This window comes from Molothrus aeneus, chromosome 3 (genome assembly GCF_037042795.1).
Source record: "Molothrus aeneus isolate 106 chromosome 3, BPBGC_Maene_1.0, whole genome shotgun sequence".
Taxonomy (NCBI): Eukaryota; Metazoa; Chordata; class Aves; order Passeriformes; family Icteridae; genus Molothrus; species Molothrus aeneus.
The window spans coordinates 30,445,064-30,469,169 of record NC_089648.1 but is presented as its reverse complement, the minus strand read 5'-3'; the positions used below and the strand labels follow the sequence as shown (position 1 = coordinate 30,469,169).

Here is a 24,106-nt window from a genome sequence, read left to right as displayed (position 1 = left end):
TCCAGCTTTATGACAGTCTGTCATTCTGTCTTCCCAATTTTACTGTTAGAGGCAGGAGGCAGAAATATGATGTAATAATTTAGCTACAATTTTTCTTCCTAAGAATCTCTTTCAGGATTGTATCTTTACAAGACAAATGACTTCCATGTTGAAGCAGCCAGAGACATCACAAATATCTAAGATGGTTACTACTTTCAAGAAAAAAGGACAGAGAGCACAGTGGATTTCTAAAATAGATTTTCACATTGACTAGCCATTGTTCTGAGGCTGGCTGTGTACCATTTGGCTAAATTGCCTTATGTATCTAAACTGCTTGGATTTCTAGCTTACCTCAAGGTCCTGTACACTGAATTTAATCAAGGCTCAGTCAAAAATTAATTGGTGCCTTTGGCCTTCTGCTTACACCAAGAAAATAGGTTTCTTATTCTGATCAGGTAGTCTGGCAAAGCTCAACAGTTACAGCAATAATTCATATGCAATGTCATTGTCCTGGTTTGTGTCCCCAGCATGCCTGCTACCAATCTCTACTCAGTTTGCAAAAGGAAAACCCACTGTGTGTGTCAGTAACATTAGAAATAATGCATCCAATTAGTCAACTACATGCTGTTGCATTTCCCTGAAGGCCATGGAACTGAAAGCCCCAAAGAAACTGTGTGCTTTGAGAGAAATGTTTAGACATAAATACTGCCCTTACTCTGAGATCAGCCCTTTGCACTCTCCTGTCTCTGTTGCACAGCAGAAGATGTGTGCAGGCTGCCCTTTGCAGCATTGCTTAGCATGAGAACAAATGCTGAGGGCTCCTGCTGTGATTTCCTGCTGCGTGGGGAGACTGTGAGATAAGGGTTGACAGGACAGCCTCTGGTGCAGGGAGGTGCACAGATTTAGGTGGTGAAGGAGAGTCCAGCCCTTTTCAGAAACTAGCAGGCTCTTTCACCTCACCTGTTAGTTTTCTTATGGTTCTGCTGGAGAAGGGAATTTTTAAATCTCATGTGAATGACACCAAGACTGAAATGTGATGCAGCTTGCCAGCAGTGAGATGGGAGGCCAACACAACATGATCCTTTTCTTTCCAGCTTGCACTTTTCTTTGACAAAAGGAACAAAATTGTTTCAAAAGAGAAACAGAATCAAATTAGAATTCACATTAATTAGATTTCCTGTGGTAAAACAAGAAATAAATCAAACATGATCCTAGAAAAATGTTTTCTTGCAGTTGCAAGCTTCCATTTCCCCTAAAGAAGACACTTGCGCCTGCAAGTGTTTTGAGGGGGTAATGAAACTATAAACTGAAAATTCATTTGAAAATTATAAATTAGGCTGTGATTATGCCAAGTGATATTAATTATGCTGATAGATTATATGGTAATGAATTTTTAACTGATTCAGTTCTGCTTCTGGCTTGCTCTGACAATTAGCCATGTGTCAGGCTTGGTTTGTTAGTGAGCTTAAACAACAGCAATACAAAGCCCAAACTTGCATTCACAATTCTGTGGTAGGGTCTATGTAAACATCATCACAGAGTGGTCCATGGCTTAAACAAACTATATTTGATTTTTTTCTGCAAGCAAATTTATTTTTGCTGAGTTTTTAGTATCGATAGAACAGATGGCTGAAAAGAAAAATCGTGATGGGGCTTCTTTCTAATGTGATGAGGACACAAGGGATTTCTATTTTGAATATGCATTGCTACCTCTTCATCACAAAATTCTCTTTAAACCACACCATTTTAAAATAAGCCCCTATTCTGCCTGGGTGCCTAACTTGCTTTGTGTATCAGCAGCACTACTTTTCAGCAGAAATGAAATGCTAAGCCTATCTTTTTTTTCTCAGCATGGTTTTCTTAAGATCAGGGTGCTATGAAAAATAATGGTGTGGCTAAAGTGAAGTGGAAATTAGTAGAGCATCACAATGCAGTTTTGTGTTCTTTGCCTATGGACCACTGGAAAAAAAAAAGAGAATACAAAAATCAGCAGCTCATCAAAGATCTTCTCTGCCTTATCATAGCAGCTTTTTGTCATTAGGTAATATTAGTAAAAGTAACATATGAAGTTGTAACTTCTTGGGACTTTTATTCTGCATGGTCTACAGTTCCAAATCTATCAAATGTACTTTTGAGAAGGTGAGAATTAAAGACCAGTGGACTGCTGGTGGCTGACAATTCAAATTTATCAACTTCAGTGGTACAGTCAGTCCACTTATACCACTTCCTTTCCTTTGGTGAAAACTTGTCATGGTTTTATACGGACATTCAGTGCCAATGCTGGGTGCACTCTCTATCAAATGCATCACCTTTTCTTGGTCACATGCTAAGATTTATTTTCAGACAGTGGCTTGAGTGACAGTTTTCCATTTTCAGTGATAGATTGAGTTTCTGGCTCAGGTTGAAATTCCATTTTTTTGTCAATTGGAAGGGCTTTTTTTCTAGTTCATTCGAAATTCTACCTGGCAATTATTTTCAAATTACTTAAAACCTACACAATAGAAAATTAACCTTTACCCTTAGATGACAGAAGTGTAAAACCTACAAAACTCTAGGACATAGGCCAGGCACAAGAGAGATCCAAGTGCAAGACTCACAAGGTTTTTTGATTAATTTGAGAATGGTTGAGAGCTGAATGTAAGATTTTAAAAATACCATAGATTCAGTAAATTGTCTATAGAAAACAGGAAAGTTGCACAATTAAACAATGAAATAGTTAATCTCAAAATTTAATCTGTTTGAATTCTGTAAGTAATATTCAAAAGCAATTTGTCGCTGTCAAAATAACAGAGAATTCAAGTAAAAACATTTATTGTGTCCTAGATGATTTCTGACATCCAAAGATGCTGTTAATTTAGATTTATTCACTTTCCAATGGTTTAAGCTAGACAGAGTTTTATTAACTTTCTGAGAAAACAGTGCTTTCCCATTTGTATTAATGTTTTCTGTTTAGTATTTCCCAATATCAGTTTAGTTCTGATTTTCATAGCAAAGGAAAAGAAAAAGTGGAACCTGGAGCAGAAGCAGGACTGTGCTGGATTTGGATTTCACTAAATTACATTAGATTTTAACATAAAGTGTGCAGTCTCTGTACTGTATCGCTAGCCAAGCACAGGAGGAGGATTTTTGTCTCAGGAGTGTCAGGGTAGGTTGCAGTTTCTAGTGAAGTGTTAGCTGAGGCACATCCTTTTGCTGTTGTGGTGCACTGTAATAGCTGCAGAGGTTTGTGGGAGAGGGCCCAGGCAGTGCTACAGCCTTCTCAGCCTGTTCAGCATCAGATTGCACGTTTGGCTTACATCAAAACTGGGCTGCCTGAGTGCATTTGTGATGAGCACTGCTCCTCTCAGCCTCTTCAGCAAAGTGTGCTACAGCAGTCACAGCAAACAACTCTGCACAGAGAAATGCTTCTTAACCTTTCTCAAATCTCTGACTCTCTCTCTGTTGGTGGTCACCCTATCAGAATGCCCTTGTCCTCCTGCACTGCTGCCACAGGCCACCCCTCAGCTGTCACCTGTGCCTGGCATGGGATAGGCACACATATTGGTAAAGAGAGGTAAAGAATACCTGCACAGAGGCAGCCTTCAGTGGTGCTATGTATGATAAGGAAATATTTACTCAGTATTAAAGGATACCACATGAAAACATAAGGGAGGCCTGCAGTAAGGATCAGGTAAGCCTGATAATAAAAAAGAAAGTATGTTTGGAGTTCTGGGTAACTGGATAATTAGAGCATATTTTATGAAAAGATTAGTGTACCAGTGTAAATATCTGTGATTTGTCTTAAGCTGATAATGAATACATTGTATATTACTTTTATTTAGAAGCTATTGAAATCTGAGGCTTTAGTAATTGATTATCAGTATGGAGTGCTTTTTGTTACTGCATTAGTTTACCCTGTTGTGATTCTGGCTTTGCTCAGTCATTCATTTAGAAATTTGTCATTAAAAAAATCAGAGGCTCAAATGCACAATTAAATACATTTTCAAACACAGGCAAATGACAGATGCATACACTATCCTGTATGCCAAAAGTCGACTGTAGTAAATTTTGGGTGCAATAGGCTACCTGTAGTTAATCCAGAGTTTCTGTAGCACGGGCCATGCATTCCTGGCATCTGCCAGTGGCCGGATCTTTTGGGCAAATGGTAATTCATGCCTGAGGAGATCTGCCTGTTGTTTACAGGATCAGGTTTGGGTGTGAACAACTACGAAAAACTTTTTCTTTAAGCAAGGGGTTTTCTAAAGCTTCCTGCTACATTTGCCACGACTCAGATACTGCAAGCTGTGAACCAGATTGTGGCACTCTTATGTAGGTCAAATAGTACCTTGCCTACACAGCGGGGTTGTCTCTCAGAGTGGAGCTCAAGGTAAATATAAAATGAGCTGTCTGGTCTGCACAGTGCAGGGTAAGGACACATGGAACACCCTTCTGGCCTGTGACCCAAAGGTACCTGAAACATCCTGCTAACTCTGTTTCTCAGTGTAGGAATCTTACAGAGCTCTGTGTTCACAGCCTGGATTGTTCAGGTTCTTTTCCCATGTTTTTTCTTCCTTTTGCATAGGATGCTTATGAATGCACATGGAAAAAGAATAAGCTAAAATTCCTGTTTTTGAAATGCTGCTTTTTGTCCAATTTAGCAAGGAATTCCTCCTCTTGTCATAAAAATTACCATTTTTCTATCTAGGCCATATTTATTACTTTTCATAGCTTAACTGAGCTCTGTAGTTAGAGTATCACTGTGCAGTGGGAGGAAACCACATTTCTTAAGCCAAGTATAATTATTCACTCTTCTGGTGCTTTAAGAAAGCCCTTATTGGCAAGGAAGTCAAACAGTAATTTTGTAGTCTTTAAGAGTTGCTCTACACAAAGGTAAATGGCATGGGGAAAAAGAAGGAAAACCAGCTCCTATATTTTCTGTTCTTTGATTAGAGCATGCATGGTATTTCTTTATAAAGAGGAGAAGAAATCTGCTCAAGAGAGGACAGAAAATTCTCTGTGCAGATAACCATTCCTTTCCTCAGTTCCTGGCACATGCCCTGGAAATGTCACTCACAAGCAACTGTACAACTTTATCTTCCAAAAACTTTTGTTCCATTTTGAAGTAATCAATTTGTGACTCTATATTTTCATTTCACATTTATCTTCCTTAGTTTCATTAAGCTTTTGCTTTTTGAGATCATCTTCACTTTGATTTTTAGCGACATTTTCATTACTGTATTAATTGCTCTTAAAACGTAGGATGGAGAAATACTTCCTTTGCCTGAAGAGCTCCTGCCCTGAAGGGTTTTACCTCAACAGATATCTCAAATGATGCTTAGCTGAAGGTTTCCATGATGACAAGTCAGGGAACAACATTCAGATTTTGATTCTTACAATATAGATGTTTTTTTCTGCTTCTCCTCTTGAGACTACTAAAAAAAAGTCTGTAATGACAGCACTCTCAAACAGAAGAGAAAGTCTTTTCCCTTATTAAGATGTCATACCACTTCATACTAAATCTGTCACTACCAGATTCCTGCTGCCCCCTATGCCTCCAGGATTATAAAGCTTCATCATTAATAGGAAGAAGAGCAGTTTCTCCTCACCTTAGAGTATGGGAGTAAAACTAGGCTCAGTGTAGAAGGTGCTTCTGAAACAGTTTTTTTGTCTCCAAACTTACTGGGGCTGTTACACAAGAAAGGGGACTGGTGGGGTTTTACTATGTACATGTATTGTTTGCATTTCAAGGGGATGTATCACCCTTAATCTGAGAGGGTCACAAAGTGACATCGAAACCGGTTTCTTAAGAAAATTCGGTTTGCGCAACAAGCATCAGAGTCGTTGTTGCCCTCTTCCTATTGCTTTGAATCTACTGTTCAAGTTGAGTTAAATTTGAACTTAAGTTTATAAAATCTTAATGAAAACAGGCAGGAGAGGATATCTGTGTTTTCCCAGCGAGGGAGAGGAGCCCTGCCTCTATCATGTATTAGGGAATCCCGTGGGGAAAAGCTTCAGAAGCAGGAAAAGCTTTGATCAATGCTTTGAGAAGCCAGCTGCAAGACGCAACACCTTGGGAAGGGAGCGTTCATTACTGGCTGTAACCGCATCCTCTGGGTGGCTTCACTGCAGCCCGTGGTTTGCGCCTGTTCCTTGGGGGCGGGAGCGGCCGCCCCCAGCCGGGCATCCCCGCGGCTCCCGCAGCAGCTCCGGGGAGGCTCCGCTCCCTGCGCTCCCGTGCGCTCCGGCTCCTGGGGAGAGGCTGGCGCTAAGGCGTGCCTGATGCTTCCTTTGGCACTCCGGCTAGGTGGTGAGCTGTGAAAGTGGCTTTAACAAAACCCATTAGTGCCCCTGGCTTCCTCCCTATCTCTACACGAGGAACCACTTAGGCAGAAGGGCAATCTCTTAATTCACGGGGAGGGGACGCACTGCAGTCACTCCTGTTGCAAAGAGAGTTGCTCATGCAGATGCAATCCTGGCAGCTTCTGGTGTGCTGTGAGGACCCTTTTATCTTTACTTTTAATAGAATGGATAAAGTGGAATGGCAATAATGGGACTGATAAATGAAAGGAAAACTGTAACCACATAATTATGTCAGAATCAACTAACAGCCATGAAAAGCCGATTAAACTACATTATGCAGATAGATGTAACAGAGTACTATTAGCAAGTCCTCTGCAATGGCATGCCTGGCAATTAAGAGAGCTGTATTGGCAGCACACAGTGAAAACAGTGCTAATGTACAGTTAAAAATATTTGGAGACAAATAGTGCCCAGACTATGGGGACAGCCTAGAGCTGAATATAGGAGCATCCTCAAAGATACCAGAACCCAGGGGAAAAATTAAAGATGTTATTCCAAATAGATTCTTCAGCTAGGATGTTGGTCATATTTATATTTAGCACCAAAATTAATTTACTGGCTTATCCAGAAATGAAAGGCTGCAGTACAGTATTTCTATTTTTCCAACTCTCTGCAAATTTCAGGTTGTGCAGGCTAACAGATTAAAGAAGCTTGCAGAAATATTCTGATTTAGGTAGCAGTAGGATTAAGTCTTGTTCCTGTGGTTACGATTATTTGGCAAATATTTAGGAACGAGGTAGCTCAGCGTTGTGTATTCTTAGGGATGTGGTATTTCCAGGTCAGGGACATGAAGAATGTGTCACCCATAGAATTTCCTTCTCACTGCAGTTCTGGTGTTCACCCACCACAGAAGGAGTCAAGGTTCAATTCTATCCTTCACTTTCCCTCTGCCCATTCCTGCAGAGAGATTCTCATCTGCAGTCAGGGAGAATTGCACTGGAACAAGCTCTGAGATATCATCAGTGTGGGGTTCAGGGTTCTCACAGGCTTTACAGAAAGATATGCTTTTACCAGAAAGTAGTCTGTGTAACTGTGGAGATCTCATCTAAGGGAATAACATCAGTGGGAATATTTTGGATTGAAAGGGTAAGCATGCTGGAGAGTTCATATTACCCTTATTTTCTTCTTCATGCCAGGCAGACTTCACAGGCATGCTACCAAGAGAGTTTGCCTGCAGAAAACCAGCATGGATCTTTTAAATATTTATTGTACATATGGTTTTCCAACAGATACATGCAGATTTTCTTCTTGCTTTGTTTTAGAAGATGGCTGAAGTATTATTAAATACAGGCAATGAGAGGTCAATAGCATCCAGGCCCACACCAGTCCTTTCTTGAGCTGTTCTAAAGCAAAGGAAGGGAAGAGAGTGAGCATGTGGTTATGCTTTGATTACAAAAGCCAGACAATACATTCAGCATAAAATTCTGTCAGCATCTTAGGTACTAGGAGTGTACAATTAATGAAATCTCTGCCAAACAAGGTTTATGATGATCAAGAGACATACCTTTACCTAAATGAGAAGTGGGACTGTGAACTTTAGCCTGTTGAAGGCTAAAGAATTTACTTGTACTCTGCTGTCTGTATTTACTTGGACTATTTTTCCTCATAATTTATATGTGAGAATGTTGATGCTTACAGAGTACTTTCTGTGAGAGAAAAGCATCATTATCTCCCTTTTAACATGTGAAGAAACTGACACCCAGAAAGCTGGGGTACCCAAGTTGAGGTTTTTGTGTTCTTGCTGCATTCTTCCACTGATCCATCAGCGAAAACATCACTAATGACCCAACTTTTAATTTCACAGATGAAGGAACTTGGCGTCATCGTATACAACTGTAGCTGCCTGGTCCTGGATTTACAAAGGATATTTGCCCTGTACAGCTCATTAAGGTATAAGAATAAAGTACCTCCAAGTTGGTCTAAGAGACTCTATGGAGTGTACGATACTCAAAATAAACTGACGCTGCAGCTGAATGAGACAAAATCGGAAGCTTTTGTGTCGGTAAGTTCTGAAAGGAGTTCCAGGGGTTGGGGGGGAGGATAGGGAAGAAATGTACTTAACCCACAAGATCTTTGAAAGACCTGGAAATTTAAAAAATCACAATTTTTTTTTAATTCTGGTTTTTATGACATGCAATTTTCCAGGGCTTTAGATACTCCAGGATTTCATTTGAGCATTATGCAATTTCCCTTTCTCTGCAATGTTCAACACTTTTCCAGTCGTGTTCAGAAAACGATACAGAGACACTTCAAATTAAATTCTTTTATTTATACTAATAGGTAGAATATGAATGACTTGGGAGTAAATGAACCATGAATTAGACATAGAAAATTATACAGAACAAGCAGAGCTTGCATTTTTATCAATGTAATTTATAAGGATTCACCCTATTGCAAAGCATTCATACTTCTGTACAAGGTCATCTACTTCAGCTTTATTTTTAAATGACATTCTAAAACTTCTAAAATCCAAGCACTTATCCCCATGGAAGCACTGTCCGTGTCTGTATTTTTAATGGAAAGAAATGGAGTCCTCCATCTCATCAGTGATGTAGCAAAACTGGAAAAAAGTACCCAGTGAGAAGAGATGATGGAAGATGTGGAGTGTTATTAATTTTGGGGGTAATTACATGAGTGTAAACCACCCTTTCAAAATCAGGAATATAAATAATGTTGCTGAGACTATTTTTCCATTCTCTATAACAAGGGCAAAACCACCGTTGCTTTATAGCCATGTTATGTTACATAGCCCACTATTAAGTTGTACAGCCACTGGCATCAGACAGTGCAGATGAGTGGTTATACAGGGCAGGGTTCCCCTTCACCTGCTGGGCACCAGGCAATGTTCTGCTGTCCAGGATTTTTCCTACTCTTACAATCAGTGGATAGACAGCAAACTATTTTGGAGTAAAAGTGTGGAAGTGCCTAAGACAGCCAGAATTAATAGTGGTTTGAAAAAATGGACACTTCCATTGATTCTGGAGAATCTTAAGGACTACCTTATATGAGAGACAGAATTTTGGACAGTTTGTTAATGCACTGTGAAATGAAATCCTACTCCTTTCTAAGAAATCTGTAAGAAATGGAGAAATCCTGCTGAAAGTTGATCCTGGAGGGGAACACATAATTGAAAGCTGGTTAAGGCCCAGTTTAAGGAATCTGGGATCCTAGACAAAGGCAGATGGAGAGACACTATACCTTTTTTTTCAGTTTGCAGAGTGTTCCCTTCCTCTGTGATTTTTTTCCTTTCCTGTAGGCATAGAAGCCTCTTCTCTTGGCACTTCACTTTAGAAAACAAAAAGAAGGACTCAGTGGTACTCAGAAGCTCAGATCACTGAAGTCCAGCTCCGAGAGCTAACTGAATTTGTATCCACAACCACTTGGGCTGACATGCCCCTCTTAAGTGCAGAACTGGAGCTGCTTGGGACTGACTGGTGGACCAAGTGTTAATGCTGCTGTGTGTTCCTGAACTAATGATCAGAAGGAGGTTCCCAGGAGCCAGGCAGTTCCCTTGATGCTGTGGCAGTCCTGCCTGGGGCAGAAACAGGCTGCTGCCTCCCTGTGGGTTTGGGATAGCACACCCCCCCAGCAGGGGCATGGAAAGGTTATTCCAGACATTCCCAGCCAGAATAAAGGCCTGTTCCTGGTAGGTGAAAAGGAGGAACAAGTGGGTAGTTGATCAGTACAGCAAGTGCTACACAGCATGGAGACAAGCCCTAAGCCAGTCCATGGCTGTGGGGCAGGGATCAGCTGTGCCACAGAGTAACAAGTGGAATGCCAAAGCACAGTGCTACACTGAGAGTTTTTACTGAGACTTTTCTCCTAATTATCTTCAGGAAGTCTTTCACTTTCAGATGTAAATAAATATTTGTATTGAACACACCCAAAGAAGACAAATGCATGACAATTTCTTTCTTCGGCTGTTCTGTAACTTAAAAGTTCAGGAAAATAATACAAGTGATAAGAATAACATCTCGGAGCAATAACCTCCAAAAAGTGTCAGATAATTGAAATAAGTTATATTTAATATTTTAACCATATTTAAATCACTTTACACTTTTTTCTTGAGCTGAAATTAGTTTTTGAAAACTTATTTCAATGTTTGTGCTATATAAAACAAGCGCCAAACACAGTCATTGAATTTTTTTGTTATACTTGGGAATCATAGCTTAGTGTTGCTTAGCAACAAACTCATCTTTCAGACTGGCTGATAAAGTATAAGAGGTTTTGCTTTTTTAGTGTTCAGGAATGGATCTGGAATATTGGTCTTGAAATCTTGCTATGGTTAATTTTCTAGTATTTTCTGTGCTTAGTTGTAGTAAATCCTTAAGAACACCAATTAGTAAAAAGAAACCACTGTGACAGGCTGAAATTAAGGAAGACTAATAAAACCCCTGGGATCTTTCCCTAAAGGAAAGATGCCCATCTGGATGTCAGCTGCAACCCAAGCAAGTAACAGAGGTGAGAAGGTGATACAGTGGCAGGAAAACACCTGTTCCAGCTGGGTTAAGGTGCCTTCGAGAGCCTTTGTCCCAGGAATGAAGTTGTTACCTGCAAGCAACTTGAAAGGGGGGTTCACTTTTCTCTCCCTGCTTGTGCAGCAGAGTAGAAAGTCCTGGGCATGTCTGCCTCAGATGAGCAATTTCCACTGGCTTCACCTTGCCTTCAACAGCCCCAGGCAGGAGACAGAAAAGCTGCAATCTTTTGTAGCAGCTCTGTTCTGGTGGAGCTTTGTTTTAAAGATAAGTTTCTTGCAAAACTGCAGTGTCTCCCTGTAACTGACATAAAACACTTAATTCCTGCTCACAAGTGAAGGATCATACTCATGTGGCAAGAACATATGAACACTTTATCCAATAGAAACCAGTCCTGGGGCTCTTTGGAACAAAGTTCTCTGAAATGTAACTTCAATTACAGCTTCTTTCATGACAGTGGATGTTTTGAAGTCTGCGTCTTGCATTTTACCCACAGTTACACCTAAATGTGTACACCTAAATGAGGGCCAAGTAAGCAAGTAGCTTGCCTTTGTAGCTTTGAGTATTCTAGCAGGACAACTGAAGGTATTACTTAATAATCTCTGCTAAAATAATGGATACTATTTCTCATCTCAAGAAGACTGAGGGGGAGAGAAAATAAATCATTTTTAATACCATATTTGAACTTTTCCTTTCACAGAACTCACCTAAACTCTTCTGCCCCAAGGACAGAGTCCTGGATATCGAAGCTATCTACAGTGTTATTGATGATGCCAAGCAGTTTGTGTACATTGCTGTCATGGACTATTTGCCCATTGTCATCGACACCAACGCCAAACGGTGAGTGCCCAGGCCCAGCTGGTTACCATAATGCCAGTGGGGTCTGCTGGGGAAAGTGAACCCACAGGAGGTTAGTTACTATTGTGCACCCTTTTCTTGTGGCCCAATTCTGCTCTTATTGAAATCAGTGAGAGTCCTGCCATTGACTTAAATGGGAGCAGAATAGGGACCTAAGAGGACATTTCCAGTTCTGGGTCCTAAGATTTGGATCTGTCTGTTGAAGGAGATCAGAAATTGTCTAGTCTGACCATCTGAATGTTGACTGGGACCCAGGAATATAACAGTCTGCTTGTACACAAATCCTATTTCTTACACTATTATATTGACTATTCTGAGACCACAACTACTGGCATATTATGAGTATCATGCAGATATTCAACATGACAAAGTGTGTGTGTGTGTTAGGAGAGAAATAATGTGTGGTGACTTGTATACAGTGTGGGAAATGTCATTATCTTACTGGCATACACATATAAATGAAAATTCCCAGTTCAGAATAGATTATATTTGAATGATATCATAGTTTGGTTAACTGAGAGGCGCTAAAACCAAACAAAACCACAATTTTTTCAAACAGCCAGTTTGTATGGACCATTAAAAACCATTCATGGGCCCAACACTGGAGCCAGAGTGCTTCAAAACCATCCTGCTCAGGAGGCAAGTATCCACTGGTCCCTCCTACTCTTGATAATGCTCACAATGAATTTAGAATCTAGCAAAGCCTGCTATTCCATCTATGCATTTTATTTGAACACAGTTAAGCTAAACTAAGCATGTGGTTATGTACTCTTTTCTATTTAGACCTGTTCTGTTAAAATTTTTCAAAAAATAATTATCCTATTACTGATAACAAGCATAAACTGCTCTAAGTCTATGAGAGAGTTTTTCCAATAAACTCGTTATGTACAGCCTGCATCACAGGGAAAGAATCATGGGCAGTGCTGTAGGAACCTCAGTCTCACTATATGTATCCCTCCTACTTCTCCTTTATGTTGGAAAGCATCTTAGTATGTAGAACCACTACAGTGTTGTATGTTATCTCCTGGGCTCCTCCTTACTTTATTCTCTCTACTGGATTAGGGACATCCAGGAAAGCCACCAGTGTGAATTCTTCAACATTTTTCCTTCATCATGGCTTTGCGTTCGAGGCACTGCCCCAGCTTTTCTGCCTTGCCAGCTCCCAGTTCATGCTTCTAAGTTGTCTTCTGGCATGGTAGAGCTCAGATTTCATTAGCCCAGATATCTTGATGCTACTGGAATGTAGAAAGCATGCATTTTTCTTTGTTTAATTCTCCCTGCCCTAACCTGCTCCCACTAAACGTCAGGAATACAAATCTAACTATCAATTGTGAGAATATCACCATGGAAGCCACCATCCCATTCCTGGCAGAATTCCTGCAATCCTCATCACATAGCATCCTCCTTAAGCAACCCATCTCACCTGCTGCTCCTGAAGGACGCAGGCACCCTGCACAGCAGCTCTGTTTCCCAAGGAGAAATTGCAGAAGGCATTCCAGTCCCCAGCCTGCGCTGTCCCAGTGCGGAGGGGTTAAACAAGGGATGTCAGCCAGGGAGAGATGCGGTGTCCCAGTTCCCTGACCTGTGCCATCAGGGAAATCCTGGGTGGCCGTGTCTGGGCTGGCCAGCAGCGCCCTCTGCCTGCGGCTCTCCCAAATGTTTTAAAGTTCTCGGCAAATGTTATCTTCTTTCTCTGCAGGTACTGGCCGTATTTAGATGGGAAGATAAGAGAAGCGTTAGTTTTACGAAGTATTAAAGTGCGACTTCTCATAAGTTTCTCAAGAGACACAGATCCCCTTACTTTTAACTTTGTTTCATCTCTGAAAGCTATTTGCACTGAAGTTCCAAGCTGTAGTTTGAAAGTTGTAAGTATAATCCATATTGTTTTAAAATATAAGATATTCCCCACCCCCCCCCAAAAAAAAGAATCAAGAAAAAATAACAACTGAGAATTTTTTCTGTTATTATCAAAGTCTTTAAATTCCGTTAAATATCAGGAAATGTAAAATATTGAACATAATTTACTCCTAGTAGAAACAGAACTCAAAATTAAGTCAGAAAAATAAATTGGTGCCAAAAGACAGTCAGTGTGGTGGACAGCCCATGCAAAACATCACCTGTGGTCTCTCACAGCAAAACCCACAGAGTGAACTGTAGCCACTGGTCATGTTTATACTGTGAGATAAGAGTCAATCTGACAGCACAAAAATGCGATTTAGTCTGCATTCTCGTTACCTTCCTGATAAGCTGTGTAAGCATCTACTTTTTCTTCAGTCAAGTGAAAAGTACAGGAAAAAATAATGAAGATTTTACATTAAATTCAGACTACAAAATGAAAACTGTGAAGACCAGAAACGCCACTCTGGGGCCACATTAGACATGCAGCACAGGAAAGTGAGAAATACCATACAAATGCATTAGAGAACAGAATGTATGGTAATTGCTACTTCCAGTGTGACACACGTCACTTTTATGAAATTGAGGCACACTGGAAATCAGGCACCTTGGATCCTGGTGGGGTGGATTTGTGGGGTTTTTTGGTTTTGTTTTGTGTTTTTTAGGTAACACTTCTAAATAATCTGCTGGATTATGTTGATTACCTAAATTAATAATCCCATAAATCCTTCTGGCTTTTTGAAAATTGACAACAATTCTAAAAAGGAAGTACTATTTCTTATACACGCAATAAGTGCATTATGCATATCTAGAAATAGAGCTTTTTGTTATAATGTATGTTGTTATTATAAATTTCCTCAGTAAAAAAGCAGCCTAAAGTGTGGCTTTAAGTCAAAAAAACCCATACATAGCTGACTCTGTTTAAGCCACTTCAATTTTAAGTAAGTTCTAGCTTTTTCCATATTTATCATCAAAATTCTATTCAAAATTTTTTTTGCAAGTGGTACCTAATACGTATATTCATTGCCATCTATTTACAGCAGGTAAAATCTTTTGTACAGAATTTATCTTGTCAACAACTAAATGATAAAAGGAAAAAAACTACTCCTCAACATCTGTTCTAGGTGAATAGTCCAGCTAGAATCTCTGCAGTTAGAAAAAACAAAACCAACTTTCAGTAAAAAAATCAGCTGTAGAGAGTTGTAAAGATACAACACTAAGTCGGTTATCTCTGTGCTGTGCATCACATTTCCCAGTCTGGGAAATGGAACCACTGTCTTAAATAAACCTTGGTATTTGTAATAGCCCAAGGGTCAGAGTTTGCTGGTATCAATTTGATTTTGGCTGAAAACAGTGCCATGGGCTCCATCTCAATACTCTTTTAATTAAAAATGCATGTCAGATGAGCAACTGCTTTTTAAAGCTGCATTTCTTCTGTATTCATCTGTTATAGCCAGGATCAAGGCGAAACAAAACTATGTGTGTATGGAGGAGAAAGAATAGGTTAAAAAAGTAAAAAACTAACTTTTAACTATTGAAAACATTCCTTTTCCCTCTTGGTTCTGCTTTGGCAGTGAGAAAACATAAACTAACCTCAGTACAAAACAAAACTGTCTTGCAGACTTGTATTATGTGTGTTTATATACAAAACCACTGCAATATTAAGAGAAACCTGTTACAAATTCTGATTGAAATTACACTTAAAATTGCTAGGCTGTCACAATACCTCTATATGGTTCTGACCAAAATGCCACACACACCTGCACCCATCCCTCTATTGTCCTGTTCTTTTGGGGATAATACATCCTACAAAGCATACTCAGTAACTTCTTATTTTTCATTTAGCTTTTGATCCTTGTGATATGCCTTGTCTTGATTGTTTTCCTTTTTTTTTTTTCCTTTTCCCTATGGAAAGAGCAGTTTGGCTTGAAAGTTTCCAGTGAGTGCCAGTGGCTGGCTGCAGCTGGTTTGCCAATGGTCATCCTGGAGAAGGAGATGCAAATGTAATTTCTCTGTTGGATGGGAATCTCCTCCTTGTTTCTCCTGGTTTCTGACCAGGCTAATGCAAGTTTTGGTATTGCCTTACTGCAAGTGTAGGTTAGGGCACTGTAACCCTGTTACACCTGGCACTTTCAGCATCTCCAAGTCCCATTCACAGAGGCATTAATAATTACTCTTTTCTGAAACTGTTTTGAGAATGCAAACTCAATACAAGTACTCTGAAGAACATGATCACTGGAAGAACCTGCACCTAGAAAGCTTTGTTTGAGGACTAACTAAAGGCTATAAGCACATAGCCAAAGGGCAAGGAGTAACCTGCATATCAAACTGCTGCTGAAGCAGGGAGCTCTCCTATGCACATGTGCTCATGAAATTAAAGCTTGAATCAGAAAGGGCAGACTCAAGGTGAAGAGCTCACCATTGTGCTTCTTGGGACCTTAATTCCTGTATTCCTTAAGTTTTGTGTACTTGACCCTGTAAATGAATCTTGTGTGCACAAATGCCTGCTCTAACTCAAAGGAGCAGCAGGAAGGGGCCAGCTCTGTTGGGTGCAGTGCTGAACAGAAAAAGGTGTGTGCTTTGAAAGGGCCTGCAGAAGTTATGACCTAGAACAAAACTGTCTCTAGACAACTGGAAAACACAAAAAAATGGCAAGGAATATCTATCTACAGCCAAGTTATTCTTGAGCGTCCACATGAATCTATTTTTGAGTTGTGCAGGTATATTCTTGCTTATTTTTGTCTGTTACTGATGAGGAGTGCATATAACTCTAAAATGATAAATAAACAAATAAATAAATCTTGCTCATACTTCACTCTCCAGGGTAAAACATTTTCCTATTGTTGCCTGGAAAATTTGATCTCTTAATACCAAATTCAATCCTGGGAAGCTTCTAAATTTCTGAAATGGTAAGTTTCCTGTTGGAAACTATGCAATGTGTGATTGCAGAGGTATTAATTCAGCTGTTGTTGTGTCTGCTGGTCCCAATCCTGAAGCAGACTTCAAACCCCAGTGTGCCTTGAAAAATAAGGAAATGAGTTAAAGAAAAGTTCCTGGCTCTTACCATGGAGAACAGAAAGATGTTTGTTTTTTTTTTCATTTTTATAGCCTTTACTACCTGGCACTGTATTGCTTTTAGCATGCAGTAGCCATATACTTTGTATAGTTCAGAATGCCAAGGCAGGAGGATCACAAACTATGAGAATTGAATTAGAAATACAATGTGCAGCATTTTATTAAAGTTAATGCTTGGCAAGAAACACTCAAGCTCTTCTGTAGTACAACTCATTTTCAATAAAGATTAGAGAACAGACTGTATTTTTTCTGTCTCTTACAGAGCAATTCTCATTAACCTGTGCTTCCTTCTATTTTATGGCAGAAATTCTTTGACCTTGAGGAAGAGAGTGCCTGCTTCCTTAAAGAACAGAAGAACACTTCGCTTCCCAAATTGAATCGTAACAAATACATGGTGACTGATGGAGCTGCCTACATTGGTAAGTAATCACATCTCAAGAAATTCTAGTTTGTATGCTGAAATAACAACCTTTTGTAGATGAGCCATCTACAGCTGATATGTTCCTTAAGTGAAGGAGATAGTTAATTTCTTTGGGAACCTGGATGATGACTGAACTTTGAGACTTTGCTCATTTAAAACCTTTTTTTTCCCTCTGAATCAGTTTCTCAAGACCAACATTCTGCTTTCAGTAAATCAAAACAGACTGAAAACACAAATATAACACAATTTATGAACCATATATAATTATTAGCAAATTCTCTTATTCTGCAATCCAGTGAAGATGGAGTGCTCTTTCCCCATGTTATTACTAAAGCTATGGTCAGTCCTGGCAAATACTGTACAGATGCTCTTCATCCTCATCATCCAAAGCCTAACTCCGTTTCCTATAATGACATTTCAGCCACCCTCCTAACATTAGGTACGTATCTAACTGGTATTTTGGGTTAAAAGTGTATTTAAGTAAAATTGCTGTGTGGCACCTCACAGAAGATTTTTTTTTTTTACTTGAAAGCAGATGAAAAATTATCCCTTGTGATGAGGTTTCAATTTACCATCCTTGATAACTTTAAAGTTCTTAACGTTCCTGCTGAAGTAACAGCCTTTTTTGTCCAGAATACTGCATGTGTTTTAATTGTATAATTTAAAATACTTACAGTTTTACTGAAATAAAAAAAAGTAGCTGAAGCACTTGATTTACTTGTTTTCCATTAGTCCAATTAACCTTTTTGCCCTGCTATCCCCAGGATTCAAAGTGCTTATTTGTTACCTTAGATTTCCACAAAGATTTTAATAACTGGCATAAACCAGTAAAATCGATTTTTCTTTCCTCAAATAGTATCTGTCAACAGGTAAGTTCTAAAATATCTACTGGTTTAGAACTCTGAATTGTTTATACAGAAAAAAAAATTAAATTCATTTTTAGCACTGAAAAGGCCATTGAGGAAAGTAAATGGAGTAATAATGTAATAGATGTAAAAAGAAGAGCAAATTGGTTTTGAATAAATAGAGGAACATGTTTTCACTTCTGAAGACTTAAAAGTGTTAAAACTTCCAGAAACAATCTTCACTACACATGGTATGTATCGGAGCTTTTTTTCATCTCTGCACTGGGGAAAATGGTAGTGTTTCATTCTGGATTGCCTTTAGGGAGATTGGATTTTTATTTGGTTCTTTTTTTAATGTTAGAAACTCACTGTTTATTCCTGCCTTTGCTTGCAGGTAATTTTGATTGGGTAGGAAATGCTTTTACGCAGAATGCTGGAGCTGGCCTTGTTATCAACCAAGCAGACGCGGGGAACAGCACAAGCATCATTAAGCAACTCAAGGCTGTTTTTGAAAGGGACTGGTATTCACATTATGCCAAAAGTTTACAACCAACAAAAATTCCAAACTGCTTTAACCACAAACTCAATAAAGGAACTTCAAATAAGACTTCCATGAGCAATGTGAATTAGAAAGACTATTTTACCGTTTAGTATGGCAATGAAGAATTATGTTGGGGTGTAGCCTTCTTTCATATTTACAGACAAAAGACTTAAAGAAAAAGCAAAAAAAAAAGAAGTTTGGTTTGGGGGGGGTGTTTTTAGGAAAAGCACACTTATATTAAATCTGTCTAACCTATATTCTCTATATGGATTATTTAAGACTTTCAAATTTCTTACTTCTGACACTGAATGTCATTTCCGCTTCCATGTAAATTTTAATGTTCCACATTTGAATTTATCAGCATGTGTCAATGTTTCTGTTTTAGGACTTTCCCCAATTGCCAACCTGGCTAGAGCAAACCTTGGGGCAAAATGAAGATTCGAGCTATGAAATGGCATTCTAAGATCAGTTATTATTGACATTCAGATGGATGGTAGGTTTATTGTAATAGAAAATGTAAAGGAATTAGCAAAGTTTCACCCATATAAATAATTCCCTTCAAATAACTACCCTGTCATAAAAATACTTACTGGTTTTGAGCATTTACTTTGAGTATCACTATTCCATGTCTTCTAACTAGCCTTAAAATACATTGCAGTTACAGGACTGGTAATTCTTTCATCTCCTAACAGTATGAGAAATTTTTGAGGGGTTGGGGTTGGCCTCATGAAGTTTGTCATATTCCCTAAAGCCTCTCAGATTTTTTATCAAAGTACTGTGGATTACTTTCAACAGAATAGTTATTTCCAATTACATGCATTTCATCTAACAGTGAAAATCTCTGGGTTAATAGCTAAAACCTAGAACTGATTTTTTTATGTTTTTGTAATCTGAACAAAATTTCTTCCCCAAGTTAAATATTTATCATGTGTGAGTCAGCAGACACATGCTGACTCATTATTAAACCAATGCACATCTCAAAATCAAATACTGCTTTTTAGAAAGGCCAAGGGTTATGCAAAATCATGCAATAATTGTTGTTAAATGATCATACAGTAATGTTGTTGGTTTTTACACCTGAAGAATTTGCAAATAAAAATTGTGAAGTGACATTTTTTTGTTAAAATGTCATCCATATAGGTAAATACACCTGCATGGACAGAAAGTAATGCCTTTATTTAGACCACAGTTTTAGTTGGTGTCAAAAGTGTGCCTCTATAATCACAACTAAGTTACACCAAGAAGCAACTGTTCTATAAAAGTGTGAATTTACTCTTTGAAGAAATATACACAAATGTTTGATGACAGATTTTTCTCCAGTCGGAGATGTAATAGCATAGTTTCATAATAAAAATGTTTCACTACTATGCCTCTGCTTCCATTGAAGGTACACAGCCATGAAAGCAAACTGCATTCTGCATTTTGTTAAATATTCACAGAACCTTTTCCAAAATGATGACTTTTCTTCTCATCTCCTGAAGGCACACTTCAAAAGCAGAGGGCAAAAAGAGAAAAAAACCCAACCACATTCCAATGTATTAGTTTAATTTTATGAAGAAGTTAAAAACCCACCTTGACATTCAAAACATAGCTTACACTTATAAGGTAAAAAAATTCAGATTTATTTCACAGTGAGTACAGCTTAAGAAATTCTAATAAATTAACATATGCACAACTTCAAATTACCAGCTAGAAATACCCCACAAGACTAATTATGACCCCAAAAGGCACACTTTTGACAAAGATTTTTTGTTTATTTTGCAATTGCAAAGATTTACATCATCTTATGAAAATAATGATAAAAACTTTTAATATTGTCAACTTTTACAGAAAATATTTCGCACAACTCTAATAGTCAGTAACATTTTCTGATATTCAGACAAACACATGGCATGTATTAGTCTCACACACACACAGAAAAGCATATAATCTGACATACTGATAAAAAACAAGTGTTATAAAAGATAAAGGTTTCCTGTGTTGCTATGAGGAAAGATCTTTGTGAGGAGAAATTTCTGGATTTTCTTCCTTCTGTATTTAATTTACAGTATGTATAGCATGTATGGGAGAGAGGTTCCCAGAATTTAACTTATTTGTTGTGGATTTTTTGTTTTGTTTAAGAAATTAATATTAGTCCAGATTAATTGCTGATGAAAATTTCAGCTGAGTTGTACCACCAGTAACTTCAGTCTTGTGAGGCAAAAACCCACAAAATTAACAAACAAAAAGCCCACCAGATTTTTAAAAGCTGGTTGAGATAGTTGTACAGTTTCTGAGGTCCCTATGGATAGGAGATCTTAAAGTTTGAGATAAACTTAATACCATGACCTTACATAAACCACAAAATAATTCATGCAAACAAAAAAACCCCTCTGCCTGGAGTTGTTAATTGTAGCACCTAATGGCAATAATATACAGTAATCAATCAATGTAGGGGTTTTTCCCCCTCTTGCATTACGGATACTGCAAATGTGTTAGCTTGTTTTAATAACATCTTGTATAAAAAATGGAGGATCTGAGTGGAACACAAATTTGTCAGACGATAAAGCAAAGCTGTTTACAAAGCAGGATTTATTGATGAAATCAGACTGACTATTGACTGCTTTAGTATAACAAATGATTGTTAAAATAGTTTTACTGGACAGATCCTAGGAAAATGCAGATCATGACTACTAACAAGATCTGTGTGTTTCCAAATATTTTCTTATTGGCTAGATAAACAGATTCTTGGTGCTTCAATGACCCTCCTCAAAGAGCAGATACATAAAAGTATTTTAAAAAAGTGGCAGTATGTTTTGGTTTTATGAATGGAAGAATTTGGGTGGTTTTGAACAACTTTCAACACAAAATACTGGCCAGCCATCCTGTAAATGGAACGGCAGACTCAAATTTCATTTGGTATAAAGTATGGATCAACACTGTAATAACTGTTTAGAATGGCGTCAGCTCCAAAGTAGTACATAAGGCCTTGACCTATTACATTAGCCAAAAGACAAAGTGCATCCTTGAACTTCAGCAAATAGGAAATTTAAAATACCAGATTATTTTTTGAAACCGTATAAGGGGATTATTGCCAATTCTTTGGCCTGGGCCAGCGCTGTTGCTGTTTAACCAGATTTGCTAAAATAGCCTCAATTTTGGCTTCAGATCCTTCTACCACTGTAATAAATTGGAAGCAAATCCATTACAGTGATTTCACACTAGTTTAGCAGGAGTCAGAATCTAAACTAGTTTCCTTTTGCTTCCAAACTCCTGAGTATCACCGCTGCACAGGCTATTTCCTAATTTAACAGGGGGTTAAATTTAGGGGGTTCTCACAGACCTCACAGGCATAACCCAAAAGATGCACTTTCTCTAGGCCCTTCTAACTGGTATTGGTAACTCTGTCATATTAAAGGCAATTTCCTAAACAGAACAGTTTTATTCTTAAAGAATATAGACTGCAATCGTTGTTTGCTGCAAACATTTACTAGTGCCTTATTCATACGAGTTTTTGTTTAACTGTTCCTCACCTGAAGTCCTGCTACAGATCCTGTATCTAGTACTGAGGCATAGAGCAAACTTCCTAAGTAAGAAGATATCGTGATGTTTACAGTTTAGTACCTAAAACTAGAGTCACAAAAAGACAAAAACTGACTGCAAGATGTTGGTCCAAACCACAAGCACATCTAAACTGGAGCGTTTTTATCCAATCCCAGTTCAAGGACTAAATTTCATAATTTACTCCTGGCTTCTTTATCCAATAATCTACAACACAGTTGAATTATTCTGTCCTGCCAAGATAGTAAATCTGAATTCTCCCAGCATCTGGCTGCTATCAAAACCATAATCACAGAAATTCCTGTAAGCACAGGTTGAAGTCCAAATGTCACACAGTGGCTACTTTCCAGATCTTGCATGTTAAGTCTCAAGTTGTTTTGGGCCAGCTACTTTTTCTGCCTGAAGCATGAACTAGGATCCACAACTACTCTCACCTCTTGTTTGAAGACCAGAAAGGCAAGGATTATGTGCTACAGGCACGATGGTTAGATGTAGGCTAACAGAAACAGATTTAGGTTTTACCCAATGTAGGGTCAGGTATTCCTCCCAGTAAATACAAGCTGTGCTGGTGGTTTAGAAGAGAGCTTGAGAAGCAAGTAGAAAAGCCTCCAAATGCTATTTTTAAGACCTATTCATTACTTGCTATACTACCAGCTACCTAAATTCTACTACTTTGTTAAGATTTGCACACATAAAAACTGAACAATTAATTTCTGTTACCTTCAAGTTAACCCTAATCTAAGAAAAAATCCAGAAAATTTATAGGGTTGTTTTTTTTTTTTTTTGTGAGTTTAACGTGTACTTACTGGAAAGAGTGATGAGAATGCACTCTCATCAAGATGGTAAAAACATCAGCTGGCTCTTCCAGTTTTTCAATCTGAAGTTCTAAATATCCCTGTCTTAGATGATTATACACTTGACTCCTGAGAATGGCCTTATAGAGTGCACTAAGTTATCTTCAAACCTTTCTGGTCTTCAAAATTAACTCTTCATTTTAATACAAATATACTGACTGAATGTTTAGTATGTTTCCAGATGGTAATTTCTGGTGCTGTGGTTTTTTTTCCACTCTTACCCTTTCTATATCTACAGCTATCATATATTCATGGTTTTTCAGTCATCATTTTTCCAATGCAATCTATGTAAAGAAACCAGAATGAATCCTTGGTGTGTTTAAAATTCACAATGATGCCTCCCGAGTTGAAGGTACCACTTCTAACACTGCTCCACTTCTAACACTGCAAGGTATAGCAGCTCAACTGATACTGTAGGAGATTGATTTTCTTAGCTGTAGTTTTTCACTTTAATTACTGCTGGATGTTATTTATGAATTTCTCAGTATTGAATCAGGTTGCTCTTGGATCATCACTTTGCACAAATGCCTTAGAAGCTTGCCAAACTAGCATGTAAAAGAGACCTCATTCAAAATAGTTTAGACAAGAAAAGAAGAACTCGTGCTTTACACTCTGAAGGATGCTGAAGTCAATGGATAAACTCTGGTCCTATAATAAAGTGGAGCTTTCTATTGTACCTCCTGTTTAGATTAATCCTGCACAGGCTTCCAAGAAAAGTCTGTGAGAATTCTTTGTTTGAATTACCTTGTGATCAGGAATTTACAGAGAATCTGAAAATAATCCAGCTGTATTGAGTGGTTCAACACAGTAACTTAAACTGGGTTTTTATGAAACATGTTTGTATTACATATCCATACGATACAACTGCATTAACATGCTAATGTCAGTTTTTCCCTACAGTTCAAAAACATGTAGGACAAAAATCAAGCTACGGCAGCCTATTTCTGAAAACATTGTCAAAAATAGATTTTAAGAATGTAATTCAATTCTGGCTGCAAGTTATTCTGCTATAGTAATGTAGTCAGCTCTATTTTGTTCACAACAAATTCTACACTGCGATTTTACAGGAAGACTCAATAACTTTTTAACCCTGTAAAATAACCACGATCATTCTGCCTTTAAGAACAGGAAGAAGGTTGATAGCCAATTCAGGCTGCAGACCATAACAGAATATAAGAAAATAGCTGTCAACTGCAGCATTCCAGAGCATGATTTTGTGTTAATTCATGTTGCATGGCCACAACCATGAACAATATGAATGACATGTATCACAGTGGTGCTGC

At 38.4% G+C, this 24,106-nt stretch overlaps 1 protein-coding gene across 7 annotated transcripts in view; it reads left to right on the top strand.

Annotated features, from left to right (window-relative positions):
• The window catches only part of PLD5 (phospholipase D family member 5), a 167,220-nt gene extending 146,703 nt beyond the window's left edge, over positions 1–20,517 (top strand). For all 7 annotated transcript variants that reach the window (XM_066546587.1, XM_066546589.1, XM_066546588.1 and 4 more), the window contains 5 exons: positions 8,123–8,320; positions 11,494–11,633; positions 13,351–13,516; positions 16,927–17,041; positions 18,283–20,517. In XM_066546587.1, coding sequence (XP_066402684.1) covers positions 8,123–8,320; positions 11,494–11,633; positions 13,351–13,516; positions 16,927–17,041; positions 18,283–18,518 — 855 coding nt within the window. In that variant the 3' untranslated portion in view covers positions 18,519–20,517. The remainder of the gene's footprint in view (positions 1–8,122; positions 8,321–11,493; positions 11,634–13,350; positions 13,517–16,926; positions 17,042–18,282) is intronic.
• The last annotated feature ends 3,589 nt before the right edge of the window (positions 20,518–24,106 follow it).